Source organism: Odocoileus virginianus, chromosome 14 (genome assembly GCF_023699985.2).
Source record: "Odocoileus virginianus isolate 20LAN1187 ecotype Illinois chromosome 14, Ovbor_1.2, whole genome shotgun sequence".
In the NCBI taxonomy this organism is placed as follows: Eukaryota; Metazoa; Chordata; class Mammalia; order Artiodactyla; family Cervidae; genus Odocoileus; species Odocoileus virginianus.
This window is the reverse complement of record NC_069687.1, coordinates 48,283,459-48,297,369: the sequence shown is the minus strand read 5'-3', so window position 1 is coordinate 48,297,369 and position 13,911 is coordinate 48,283,459. Positions and strand designations below refer to the sequence as shown.

General features: G+C 39.8%; 1 protein-coding gene across 7 annotated transcripts in view; it reads left to right on the top strand.

The window, feature by feature from the left end:
- Window positions 1–13,911, top strand: part of PDE4D (phosphodiesterase 4D) — a 948,758-nt gene that overhangs the window by 745,837 nt on the left and 189,010 nt on the right. For all 7 annotated transcript variants that reach the window (XM_070476717.1, XM_070476718.1, XM_070476722.1 and 4 more), the window contains 2 exons: window positions 1,832–1,905; window positions 7,398–7,447. In XM_070476717.1, coding sequence (XP_070332818.1) covers window positions 1,832–1,905; window positions 7,398–7,447 — 124 coding nt within the window. The remainder of the gene's footprint in view (window positions 1–1,831; window positions 1,906–7,397; window positions 7,448–13,911) is intronic.

Below are 13,911 nucleotides of genomic sequence, written 5' to 3'. Positions count from 1 at the left end.
AGGGCATAAACAGTTTCCCAGGAACTTAAAAGAATTAAAGCCAGTTTCAGAAATATCTGAGATATTTTTGTCTTAAAATTTAGACTGACTTTAGGTCAGTGCCAAATGACAAAATTCTGGAAACAGTTCTGGAACTCTTGGAGCAGTTATATAAAATGTGCCCCTCCCACCCCACCAGTGTATTGTCAGTGATAGGCCTTAAGTCAGTTTCCTACACACACACCAAATCATTACATAGACTGTCGCCATAATGGGCCAATATTCACTGAGTGCCTTCTGTTTGCCGAGCATTGTTCTTGGCACCCAACCTGCCATGTCACTTCATTTTCACGGCAGCCCTGTGACGTAGATGTCACTATGCATGCGTGTGTGCTCAGTCGCTTCAGTCATATCCGACTCTGCAATCCGTGAACTGGATCCCGCCAGGCTCCTCTTTCCATACAATTCTCCAGGCAAGAATACTAGAGAGGGTTGATATGCCCTCCTCCAGTGGATCTTCCCAGCCCGGGAATCAAACCGATAGCGCCTGTGTTTCCTGCCTTGCAGGCAGGTTCTTTACCCACTGGGCCACCTGGAAAGCCCAGATGTTACTATAAAACCTGTTGGTCGCTTAGTCATGTCCGGCTCTTTGCAATTCCATGGACTGTAGCCCTCCAGGCTCCTCTGCCAATGGAATTCTCCAGGCAGGAATATTGGAGTGGGTTGCCATTCCCTTCTCCAGGGGATCTTCCCGATCCAGGGATTGAACACGGGTCCCCTGCATCGCAGACAGGCTCATTACCGTCTGAGCCATCAGGGGAGTCCAGATGTTACTATGCTGGTTTACATATGAGAAACTTAGGGTCAAAGAGATGACAGAATTTTGTAAGTTCACACATTGACTATGTCAGAGAGCCAGGCAATCTGGGTTGTTGTGTGGTACCTAATAAGACATCTGAAATCTATGCTCTAGATAAACTTAACATGCTGGTTGTCCCCCAGATGACTCACCTAATAAAGACTCCACCCTGGGGGGACTTGTCCATTCTAGGAAAAAGTGAGGGGGTAGACGGAGATACAGTACTCTTGTCACTTCTCTCTTCTGGTCTTCAGATTCGTTTGCCACTTTATAGTTTCACTATAAGTAGAAAAAGGAAGAGTTATTAGAGATAGTGGAACCCGTTGGTACATGGATATGTTCGTTGTCCATATACTCATTTATTCAACAAATTTGTCTTGAGTACCTTCTGTGGGCCAGGCACTGTGCATATCCAGGGCAGTCTCATTTTGCTTGAGACCTTAGAATTCATGATTCAGATAACCTTAATGAAGAAAAGAATCTCTGTTTACTAAAATAGCTATGTGGTAAAGGGGAGAAAACGATTTAAAGTATACTCAGTTTGCTGACTTCAAGACTGGCCTTCTTGGTGAAGATATTGAGGAGAATTTTGTTTTACATTTTTTACCTAAAATGAGACTTGAATATTTTACATGATGCGATTTCAAATTTATATAAGATGCAACAGCAGCCTTCTATGTATATTCCCTGGGATACTACTTTACTGACTGGAGAATCTAGTAATATTGTGGAAACTGCTGCTAATGTCACCATATTTGTAGACAGTGCAGACTAATATCTGGAAAATCCATAAGTCTGGCCTCTCTGGATTTCAGATAGATCCATGTCACTTTCACCAGGTGCTGGGAGATTCTTGAGTACTATATGAAGCTACATTGCAAGCAATATTAAACTTTCACTTAGCAAACTGTTTTTAAAAATCACCAAACTGTTTCATATTGCATTGAAGAGGGCCTTATTTCAAGAAGTTTAAGTAATCCTTTTTTCTTGTAGGTCTTGGCCAGCCTGAGAACTGTTCGAAACAACTTTGCTGCTTTGACTAATTTGCAAGACCGAGCACCTAGCAAGTAAGTTATTCTTTTTACCCCCACCTTCCAGCTCACCTTTTAAAGTGTTTTCTCAGTTTGCTTGAACTCAAGGCAATATATTAGATTTCTCTGAATCATGGCCATGGTGTCTAACCATTTACACTAAGTCATATGAAGTCCTGTTAATTTTCTATAAATACTTTGTAGTGATGGTTCTCATATCAGAAATGAATCAGGATGACAAATAAATACAGTGATTCCATCTGTCAGAGATCACCTGGCATAATCAGTCCTCTGTCTAGTCATTTATACGCAGGGTAACTTTGTAGTGTGGGCTTACTTCATAAATTAACCATTGACAAATAATGTCATCAAGACTTGAAGTTAACCCAAAGGCATCCTCTTAATTCTGGCACAACCATTCCTTGGGGAAGCCTCATATCACAGGTGTGTGTCTTAGTCTCTCAGTCGTGTCCGACTCCTTGCAACTCTGTGGGCTGCAGCCCTCCAGGCTCCTCTGTCTACGAGATTCACCAGGCAAGAATACTGGGATGGGGTGCCATTCCCTTCTCCAGGGGATCTTCCCAACCCAGGGATCGAACCCAGGTCTCCTGCACTGCAGGCAGATTCTTTAGTGTCTCAGCCACCAGGGAAGACTCATATCACAGGGAAGATTCTAATTCTCCGGCTGTTACTGACTCGGATCATTAGCAGCATGGAACAGTTAACAAAACTGGGATTTATGGGATGACAGGGGAAGGAAGTGTTTGAAAGAGAGAAAGATGAGAAGGAAAATAATTATAACTCGGGGGGCTTCTAATAAAGATGGGAAATGAAAAAATAAAGAAAAGTAATTTTTCAAGATTAAATGGAAAACTGATTAGTTATTCACATGCCATTATTGTGATAACCTATTATGAATAATGAGGGCTTCCCAGGTGGCTCAGTGCTAAAGAATCCACCTGCCAGGCTGGAGACTCAGGTTCAATCCCTGGGTCTGGAAGATCCCCTGCAACCCACTTCAGTATTCTTGCCTGGTAAATCCCATGGACAAAGGAGCCTGGTGGGCTACAGTCCATGGACACTACATAGCGACTAAACAACAACAACATTATGAATAATATAATATTATCATTAAAATATCAACTCTGAAGAATTTTCAAGGAAAAAAATTCCTTAAATCAATATTAAGAGACAGTGACTAAAAATGTATTTGAACTTATCTATGCATATAAAATTTTGTTGTAATTACCACTTCATAACACACACACAAAATCTAAACTTTCCATCCCATAATATCAGAATCCACCTCCCAAATTCACATTTCCTGTGATTAAAATAAGCTCTGGCCATTATGCCCTTATTTTCTGTGACAGAACAAGGTTTAAATTAAAATATCAGTATAAATGCCACAATACAAATAACTGGAATGGAACTCAGAAGCTTCCGTTGATTTTCACGTTTTGCAGGTAATGAAATTTTGCAGTTCTTTTCCCTCAGGCTAAGCATTTCTCACCTCCCTCTTCCCCTCTTCATCCACTGGGCTAACTGTAATTCATTCTTTAGGTTACAACTTAAGATATAATTTCATTTGGGGCACTATCTCTAAGTAACACCCCACATGTATCCACACCCACAGGATCCAACCCGGGTGGTATGCCTATCCATCACCTTCTGTCCTTCACCTCTGTTTTAGTACATTCCTCTCAGTATTCCAGTTGCCTGTTCTCTTGTCTGAAAGCTGCTTAAGAATTTTGGGTCCCAGAAAGCAGAGGTGGTATCTGGTTCATTTTTGAGTTCCCAGTGCCTAGTGTAATACCCAGCACAGTCATTATTCTGCACGTGCTTGATGGCTGGCAGGGCGACACAGAAATCCAGCTTGGGAAACCTGAGGGTATGTTTTGAGTTGCCTGTTCATTACCAAACATGTCTTCCATGTTCAGTGGCTCCCTTGGTGCTTTTGGCATTTGGCAGCTCCCAAGTTCTATCACCTTCTCTTTGGAATGTCGCAGCTCTGCAGGAGAAATGAAGTTACTGGCGTCCCTTCCAAACTTTTCAACTTCAATTTTTGTCCAGGAAATTGAGATTTTTGTCTTTGGAAGGTGAACAAGAGGCTTTGTGACTAATTCCTTTTACACTTCCTTCAGCCTTGGTCATTTGAGTAGCAGCGTCTGTACCTGTGGGCAGGCAGACAGTTGTTCAGCAGGCGTGACGGCATCAGGCTAGTCTTTCTGTCCCCAGAGAGATGATCTGAGGCCTCTTCTATGTGAGACAAAGGTTTTCAACTGACTCACAGGGGCAAAACAGATTAAAATGGAAAAGAGCAGCTAAGAGGAGGGTAGAAAAACGTAATTTATGCCTGAACTTGACCTGCCTTATAGTGCCCTGGGTGAAGTCTAATTAAACAATATTATCTGGTAGGCTTGTTTTTCTGGGCTTCCCCGGTGGCTTAGTGGTAAAGAATCTGCCTGCACATGCAAGAGACACAGGAGATGTGGGTTCGATCCCTAGGTCAGGAAGAACCCTGGAGTAGGACATGACAGCCCACTCCAATAGTTTTTACTGGAAAATTCCATGGACAGAGGAGCCTGGCAGGCCACAGTCCATATGGTAGCAAAGAGTCACACTTGACCGAACACACGGACGCAGAGGTATTTGTAGTCTCTCTTTTGATTGGAACAGATTTGTACCTTCTTTTTGGATCCAAACCCAATCAGCCTTCTCAGGTATCAGAATAGTAGGACTCAATCTACACACAGATAAACTCTATTCTATTCAGTGATAGCAAAATGGATATGGCAAAATGGTTCATCACATCATGACTTGAGGGAACCATAATTTCCCCACTGGGTACTCACAATGCCACTAGAACACTCCCAAGCCCACCCTTGGATTTTGTGGAAGGCATATGCTAGGGGCTTCCCTGGTATCTCAGCTGGTAAAGAATCTTCCTGCAATGCAGGAAACCCAGGTTTGATCCTTGGGTTGCGAAGATCCCCTGGAGAAGGGAATGGGTACCCACTCCAATATTCTCTCCTGGAGAATTCCATGGACAGAATAGCCTGGCAGGCTATAATCCATGGGGTCATAAAGAGTTGGACATAACTGAGAGACTGTCACTGCACTAGCTTGCATAATCCACCATTTCTGAATCCTATAAGAAGTGAGTTTGGAAGGATATATCTGAAGCCCTTACCCCTGCAGGCCCTCACTTGCTCACAGCTGACTTTTGTTCACTTGCTGCTGGTTCCTGTCCCCCTGTTCTTCCTTGCCCTTGAGATTTTCCATTCCAGAAGTGAGTTCTGGCTCATTCTTTGTTAAATGATTTATCACTGTAGCTGTGGATCAAATGATTAATATTTTCTGCTGTTGTTACTTGTTGAAATATCAAGTTCCCAAGTGCCAGCTATAGGGTTGATATCAAAAGAAGATAATAAGGGACAAGCCCATGATTTGGTTTTCAAAACTATAGAAAAGTTTTAGAAAATATTTCTTTGATACCTTTCCAGACAAAATCAATACTTTCTAAATTTTCACAGAGGAAGGACTAAAAAGGAATAATCATTATATGTGCCTGTACTCAATTGCTAAGTTATGTCCAACTCTTTGCAACCCTGTGGACTGTAGCCCACCGAGCAACTCTGTCCATGGGATTTCCCAGGCAAGAAAACTGCAATGGGTTGCCATTTCTTTCTCCAGGGACCTTCTTGACTCAGGGATCGAACCTGCAACTCCTGCATCTCCTGCATTACCAGGTAGATTCTTTGCTGCTGAGCCACCAGGGAAGCCCAATCATTATATAAATGATTTGAATAATAAACTCTCAGCAAGTAGATGACTATTGGTATATAGACCAGAACTATTTCAAAGTAGCAGTTGTAAACATTAACCTTTCTTTTTAATGAAGCATTAATTAAGTTTCATAATAAAAACTAAAATGACTCAGAAGTAAACTTTGGTGCATTTTTCAATCAAATGAATGCAAAATGTCAATCCCAAACTGTTATCAGTCAATTTAAGAGCAATGAAACAGAGTCAGATGCTGACTGGAACCCAGGCAGTGGGAACTTAAAAAGTACCAGACTGCTTTCCCCATGTACCTCCCAGCCCTGCTAAGAGATCATTCATCGCAGGAAGGCAGATTGAACCAAGGCTCTGCAGGAACCTGCCATCGGCAGAGGTTCAACAAAAGCTGCCTAAAAAATAAAGCAACAGAGTACAGCATGGGGCCCTGGCACTACAAATCTCAGGTTCCTTACTTTGAAGAAGCCTTTAGATTCCCAAAGCTTGTGTTTTCCTCATTGGTAAAATGGGAACAATGAAACTCTCTGCCTTAAGCTTTGTTGTAAGGATTAAATGAGATCATTCGTCTAAAGTGCTCCTTTAGCAAAATGTCAGACACACATTAAGCCCTTATTAAGGGTTAGCCACTACTAGAACTACCAAAACAACCCTCCTAAAACGAAGACAAACACTTTTGAGACATCGTTGAGTGTATCTATTTTATAAAATGTTTTAAATATCACTATATTTTAAGAGCTTTCAATTATGTAATGAGTTCATTTTTTTTAACTGGAGAATAATTGCTGTACAATGTTGTGTTGATTTCTGCCATACAACATGGATCGGCCGTAAGTGTGTGTGTACCCCCTCTCTCTTTAGCCTTCCTGTCACACACCCCCACTCCTCTCGACCATCACAGAGTGATAACACCTTTATAACATTACATTTCAAAAAAATTTAAAATTCCGTAAGTGATATTTTCTTCAACATAATTGATTAAACACTGAATACATTGTACTGGGCTCTGCAGAGAATATAGATTAATCATGTAGCATTTTTTTTTTACCCCAAAGGGTTTGTAATCATTTTGTGAAACTTCACCAACCTCTGAAAAATTAGAGACTACAAAATAGGATTGACTTAAGTACCCTTATAGTGTTTCTAAAATCTCAACAGCATTTGGGCCAGTTGTTAATGTACCTCTCTAACAAATGTATCAGAGATGTTTCTTAATATAAGAAAATAGGAAAAAGTTGAAGCAGCTTCTCTGAGTGTAATTTAGTTTACAAGGAATCATTCACTTCTGATCATGTACAGGTAATCATGTCAAGTTATGCAAAAATAAAAGTTTTGTAACGTTGCATTAGAGAAACCAGTTGTAGACTCACTGCTTTTTCAAGTTCAGAAAGTCAGTGTTTGCTCTGTAAGCCCTGGCTTAATAGAATATGGTCAGTCAATAAAGACTTCCTCTTCACTCATGTCTCTGTGACATTTACATCAGCTTTATTTACCCCAAAGTCTATCACAATGAGATTTAACTTTCTTTCTTTTTTTTTTTTTTTGATCTGAACTGTAGTACAAAGGGCGCATAGGAATTTGACTGGCTAGCATGAAAAAAATCTTGATTTGCTTATCCTAACTTAAAAATAATCCTTACATTTAAATGGTGTATTTGAAATGACTCAGAGAGTCCCGAAACCAACAAAATATCACATATTTACTGCTCTGTGTTTCTCTCTCTTTGTCAGAAGATCACCCATGTGCAACCAACCATCCATCAACAAAGCCACCCTAACAGGTAAGAAAAATCTGGGAGATTATTCTTTTCACGTCTAAGAAAAAAGCATATTTTCCAAGATTCTACCTAATTATTATAGTACCAGTTTTTCCTGCAGTTTTAAAGTATTTAAGAAATTAATCCTTTCCTCTTTATCATATCATTTCTCTCATTGATCTCACAAGCTGTCCATTTTAAGCTATTGGTAAAACTTAACTAATGTGCCTTTAAAAAAAAAAAAACGAGTTAAATTTGTACTCTTTACTCCACTGAGGGTTGCTCATTTATATCTTGAGAGGTCATTACCTTAAAAGTGTTGACCAAGTTGTTTCTGAGCTTGTGTTATCATCATATTGTTAATATATGCTAGTTTGGTTTAATGAAAGTCAATACATAAATAAAAGTTAGCTTCTTGTTTAATCAATATCCCAGTTGTGTGTAGGAAGGAGCGCCATTCCAATACTCCCACTTTGGACCTGCAGAGTTGAGATTAAATTCAGTTTGGGAGAGGAGAGAAGAAGTAATTATATAATAGCTGAAAGTTCAATGAGATCAAAAGAACAGATGTTTGGGGAAGAGAAGTGGATGGAAGGATGAAGGGTGTAAAGGGCAGAAGAATAAAATTACTCCAAATCCTATTAGTCTATTTTAGACATGGGGCTTGACCTCAGCTGAGCCAAAAACAGAGCAAATGATCTCATTTTGCTGAACCTGAAACCACATTTGAACTCATTTAATCATTTCTTGAAACTCCAATTGATTCATTAAAATAATTGCCCAAAGAAGAAAACCTATGTTTTCTAAAATTATTACCAGAAGACAATTAACATATTCTCCAAACTAGACCCACACTTCACTTGATTCAAGTGTCTTCCTTGGACTCCAGCTCATAACATGCAGAGGAGCTCATTATTACGTTATTAGTGACTATACTTTGCTTGAAAGTTAACTTCATCATGTCCAGTCAGGACCTTTCAATTGGGCTCATTTGTGGTCATCACATCAAAGTGATTCTGGAATAGTTGTTAATGTTGGTCTTTCCTGAATGTCTTTCAAATAGACTTGCGTTCTGTTGACTATTACATTATTGGTTGTCTTTACCATGTTTATCTTTCAAGATCTTATTGGTGATTATTTTCAGCTGGCATTTCATAGTCTACGTCTGGTTTGCCTGTTTTCTTCTTGCTATTGGTCAAGAGATGAACAATAAGTGAAATTCTAATACATTAAAGTAAGTTCTTTGAGTAAGAAATTCCTTCTTCAGAGACCAAGAATTTAATATGAGAGCCCAAACGTACCCGGCGCCTCTAATGAGAGACACCATGGTTCCCAGCCTGGAACCTGGTTCCCAGCCTTGCTCCCAGCACTAGACCTGAGCCCCCTTCACCTTTGCAATAAGTGAGATGGCTGACATCGCAATTTGTACAGAACTCAGTGCTATTTTGGTCCCTGAAAGCTCCTGTAGCTTGAGGTTACATATGAGCCAGCCTCCCAGAGCATCCTCCCAGAAGAGCAGCTGCAGGTACCAGTGGAAGCTCTTGTGTCCACCAAGAGGTGGTGGGTGCTACATGGTCAGGGCAGCTTACTGACCATCATGGCAGGCATCTGGCACTGATTAAAGAGAGAGCAGTCCACTCAGAAGGCACAGAAGTAGTCTTAAATACATAAGAGGCCCCATAGAAGATCCCAAATGTTTTCACTTAGTGCTAAAGCCTGGAGCAATACCAGAGCGAACTGTGGGTCATGGATATCTGGGTATCAAGGTTAATATGGCCTCTTTTGTACCCACATGATCTTGACTGGGGCTGTGGGCTATAGAAATATCTACGAAAGGAGACTAATTAACTGTCATTAAGTATTAGCTGTCATTAAGTGCTTCATGCAGCTGTATTCATCACAGAGCACAACAGGAAATTAACTGGCTAGCAAATGGAAGCCTTTTTCCTTGCCCAAGCATAGCAAACTAAGGTGAAAAAGTTGAATGAGGGGGTAGGGGAATAAAGGCAACAGCAAGGGACGTTCTCCTCTCTGAGCTCATTCTGAAAGAGTGGGCCCTTAAAAATATAAATCATGAGGCTTCGCTAGAAGACAAGACACAGGGGGAAGGTGGTGCTTGTGAATTTCCTCCCTCAGTGGCGTGGGACCTGACTCCAAGTTCACTCCCTGGCGGGGATAAAGAAGAGTGTTAAACAGTCAGTGCGGGAACCTTGAAGGTGAACTTGGCCTTCTTAGAAATTATCCATGGGTCCTGAGGAACAGTGTATTCCTCTATGCAGTTAAGTTCATGGTTGATCCAAAAGACCCTGTTGGTGCAGAGAACCCCTGGAGAGCACCTCCACAGAGCATCACTGATGGGGCACTCGGAGTTGTGTGTGCTTTCATAGGGGAGGAAGGGGCTTCTCTGAATATCCAGAATCCAAATCATATTCTATCATGATAGCTATGTGGCCCTGGGCAGGTTATGTACCCTTTTTCTGCCTGTTTTCCCATTTACAGAACAATGATCGTATTTTATATAATTGTTGCTAAATAAATGAGTTTATGTGTGCAGTGCTCTCAGCACAGAATAAGCACTCAATACATCATTTTCTCTTCTTGTTTTTAATGTGGTTTTTGTGTCTAGCATTCATTCTATATGAACTAGGGGAGATGGAAAGAAAGTTAAGTCTCCATAAATCAACTTCTTGAGTTTTAAAAAAGTTTTAACTCTCTCTATATGTCACATTGTTCTTTCTAAAACTTTCTCACATAGAACTAAAAACACTCCTTTCCCCCTTGGAGGTTATTCCATTTTACATGAGTTAAAGTTGGAAAAGTTTGATTTTTATCATTAGGGATGAAGCATGTTAGTTGCCAGATTTTATTGCTCTACATAGCAGGTAAATACATAGCTCTACATCAGTGTAACAGTGAAAAAAATAGTAAAACTTCCAAATGTTCATTTAGAAAAGAGCCTTCCTACTGAAGAGCTATTTGTTCTTCAGTGTGGTATAACAGAAAGATGGCATGTGACTTTTTGGGCCTGAGTGCAAACCTCATTAGTTTTATTCCCTCATTGGAAGAATGGAGATAGGAGTTCCTAATTCTTGGTGATGTTACAGGAATTCAAGGAGATAAGCTAGATGAGGAACAGAAGCTTGTCATGAGTAATTCACCAAGTTTTCTTCCTACATCCCTACTCTGTGCCTGACATTTTTTGTTCTTGATCCTTAAGCTAATTTAAAAACTGGTGGTGTAGAGAAGAAGGACATTGATGATGTATCAGCTTTACTTGTGTGTTTAATTTGTGATTTTGTTTGCAAATAGTAGTGATAGCACATCTTTAGGAATCCCTATACTTCATGCAGAGCTCCTGGGTGTCTTGGTGGTAAAGAATCTATCTGCAATGCAGGAGACCTGGGTTCCATCCCTGGGTTAGGAAGCTGCCTTGGGGGAGGAAATGGCAACCCATTCCAGTATTCTTGCCTGGAAAATCCCATGGACAGAGGAACCTGGTGGGCTATAGTCCATAGGGTCGCAAAGAGTAGGACATGACTGAATGACTGAGCACACATACACATACTTAGTGCAAGGCTCACGTGCGTACGTCCTTAGCTGAGAGTGAAGAGCAGAACTAAAGAGTGTGTTGAAACATGAGAGGGCAGCAGAGAGTCAGAGCTGCCCAAGCTATACCTGCATTGTGACATTGAGCCCTGGTTTTGGTATAGAGCCTTGTGTTTGAGGACATGGTTAGTTCTTTTTGAGCATTTCATTTTCAGACGAAGCTAACTCAAGAAAAATGATCCGTGGCCATCTCATGAGACCCTGTCACATCTTGACAATATCTCTTTACAGTGTTTGTAATTTCCATATTTTCTGTCCCTTTGCTAGTCGCTCAGTTGTGTCAGACTCTGCGACCCCGTGGACTGTAGCCCACCAGGCTCCTCTGTCCATGGAATTCTCCAGGCAAGAATACTGGAGTGGGTTGCCCTGCCCGCATCCAGGGGATCTTCCTGAGGCATCTAACCTGGGTCTCCTGCATTGCAGGCAGATTCTTTACCTTCTGAGCTACCAGGGAAGCTTTTTTAGTCGTATTTAAATTGAGGATCTTCATGGTGAGAATGTAACTGAGAGAAAATGCGTTTAAAGTTCTCTATTTTAAAAATGAGGAAATTAAGTCCCAGTGAGAAAAAAAATGCTACTTAGAAGCAGAACTGAGAATAAATGCAAGACCCCTTTTTCCCAAGTTATACCCTTATAAAATTATCAGTGAAATTAGGGTAGCCTTTTGACCCCACCATGAGGTGTATGTTTTGGAGAAAGTAAAAGAAATCTTAAAGGATATTGATTTCTTGGTGATAGATACATTATTGTTTTATTTTGTATATGGACTCAAAAATTAAAATTATACTGTCCCAATTTCTCACTGAACAGGTCTTTATATTTAGAGCTGTTTTTATTATTTCCACAAATTATATCCTAAAGGTCTTCAGATAAGTAAAGGTTGGCTGACTAAGGAGAAAATACAAGTTCTTCTATGGAAGCAATAAAACTAGTACAATTACCTACCAGCTACCTGTAGAGGGAGACACATAATTCAGGGACAAGCATAAAATAAATACAAAAGTAGCTTTAGTCCAAAATTTTGGTATACCTCCACTCATATTTTTTACCCTGAATATTCATAACTCCTTTTAAGTGCATTTTCAATAGAATTTAATCAGTTGTTTAAGCAGAGAATTTAAAAAGTAAACTATCCAAATATACTGGTAAAAACACAATGGGAAGAAACTTAATTTTGTTTGTTTAGTGTTCTTCAAAGGCACAAAACAATTTCTAAAATTCATTGAAGGAAAAAAAAGATTTTTAACTGGAACAATTATTTTGCTATTATCTGGACATATCATTTAACACTTTGTGCTTGCTAAAAAAAGAAAACTAAATAGCTATTTTATGGTGACAGTACTAGTGACTTATATGTAGGTTTGCCTTTTAAATCTCTGTGTGTATATAATAAAAACAACTAGTGTATGTGATGTAAAAAAGATACATATATATCTTTTTACATTATAAGCATTCTAAGTCACTTCTGTTGTATCCGACCATTTGCGACCCCACGCGCTATAGCCCCCTGAGCTCCTCCCTCTGGGATTCTCCAGGCAAGAATGCTAGAGTGGGTGGCCTCACCATCCTCCAAGGGATCTTCCTGACCCAGGGATAGAATCCGTGTCTCTTACGTCTCCTGCATTGGCGGGCGGGGGTGGGGGGTGGTGCGGTTCTTTACCAGTAGTGCCACTCTATGTGTGTATAAAATAGATAGTAGTTGGAAGTAGGAGCCGCTGAAGAAGGGGAAACAGACCTTGGTGAGAGAGATATATAAGGCCTGAGGGGACACTGAACTAAAAACATGCCTTTAGACAGAATGGGTGGGGGGATGAAGACCTAGCTGTTGCCATGGAAGTCTCACCCTCCTCATCAGCCACTGGCAGGAACTGGCTTCATCATGCAGCTCTTTTTTCCCTTTCTTTTAATAAGAGCAAAGATAGTGGCAACACTTTAATGATTACAGAGAACGAGTGCACAATATGCTTTCTTAGGAATGTGATTGAGGGATGCTGAGAACACATTATGTTTAATAGCTTTAATGAAAAATTAATAAAGATTGTATATGTGAGTGTTAGCCATTGGTTTTGAGAAGTTTTTTTGCTAGTTTTACTTTTATATTTGATGCATCTGATGAGTGTGGAATATTCTAAATTTTTGAGCCAGAGGAATTTACTTTTAGAAAAATCCCCACATTAAAAAGACCTTTCCAGGAAAAACACTGAACTAAAAGATTTGCTTAAGGGCATGGACTATGAATACTTATTACTTAAATTTATGATCTTTTAGAGGAGTCAGAATCTGTTTCCTTCCTTAAAGCTGACTTGTTTTACCTTCTTATGCTTTCATTTAGATAAGTCCAGCTAACTCTACTAATTTGTAAAAAGACCAGGTCTAACAATCACTTTTTAGTCAGAAATTGATTTCAGTTATATTTGGTTTTCTAACAGGGAAAAAAACCAGTGAAAATGGGAAAATATAATTTAATTGTATCTCTGTTGACTGAATATATGCTCTGGGTATTTTGTTATAATTTTAACTGAAACAATTAAATGAAACTACATATTCATTGAGTCAGAACAGCAAAAAGATTATGAGTGAAACCATAGTGGTTGAAAACCCAGCTTTCCTCTAACTAACTATGTAATCTTGGTCAGTTTACTTAAATTCTCAAAGTTTTCATTTCCTCATCAGTAAATTCTAAGTCAGTAATTAGCATAGTGGTTGGTACCCAGAATGTACTCAACAAATGCAGACTATCATTATTGCTTTAATTTATTATTGTTATTATTATGCACTTCATCAACAAATATTTTCTGTGCACCTTATATGTGGCATGCAGTGAGGTAGGTGTTGGAAATAAAAAGAGTAAAATGTGACTTCTGGCTTCATAGAAGTCACAT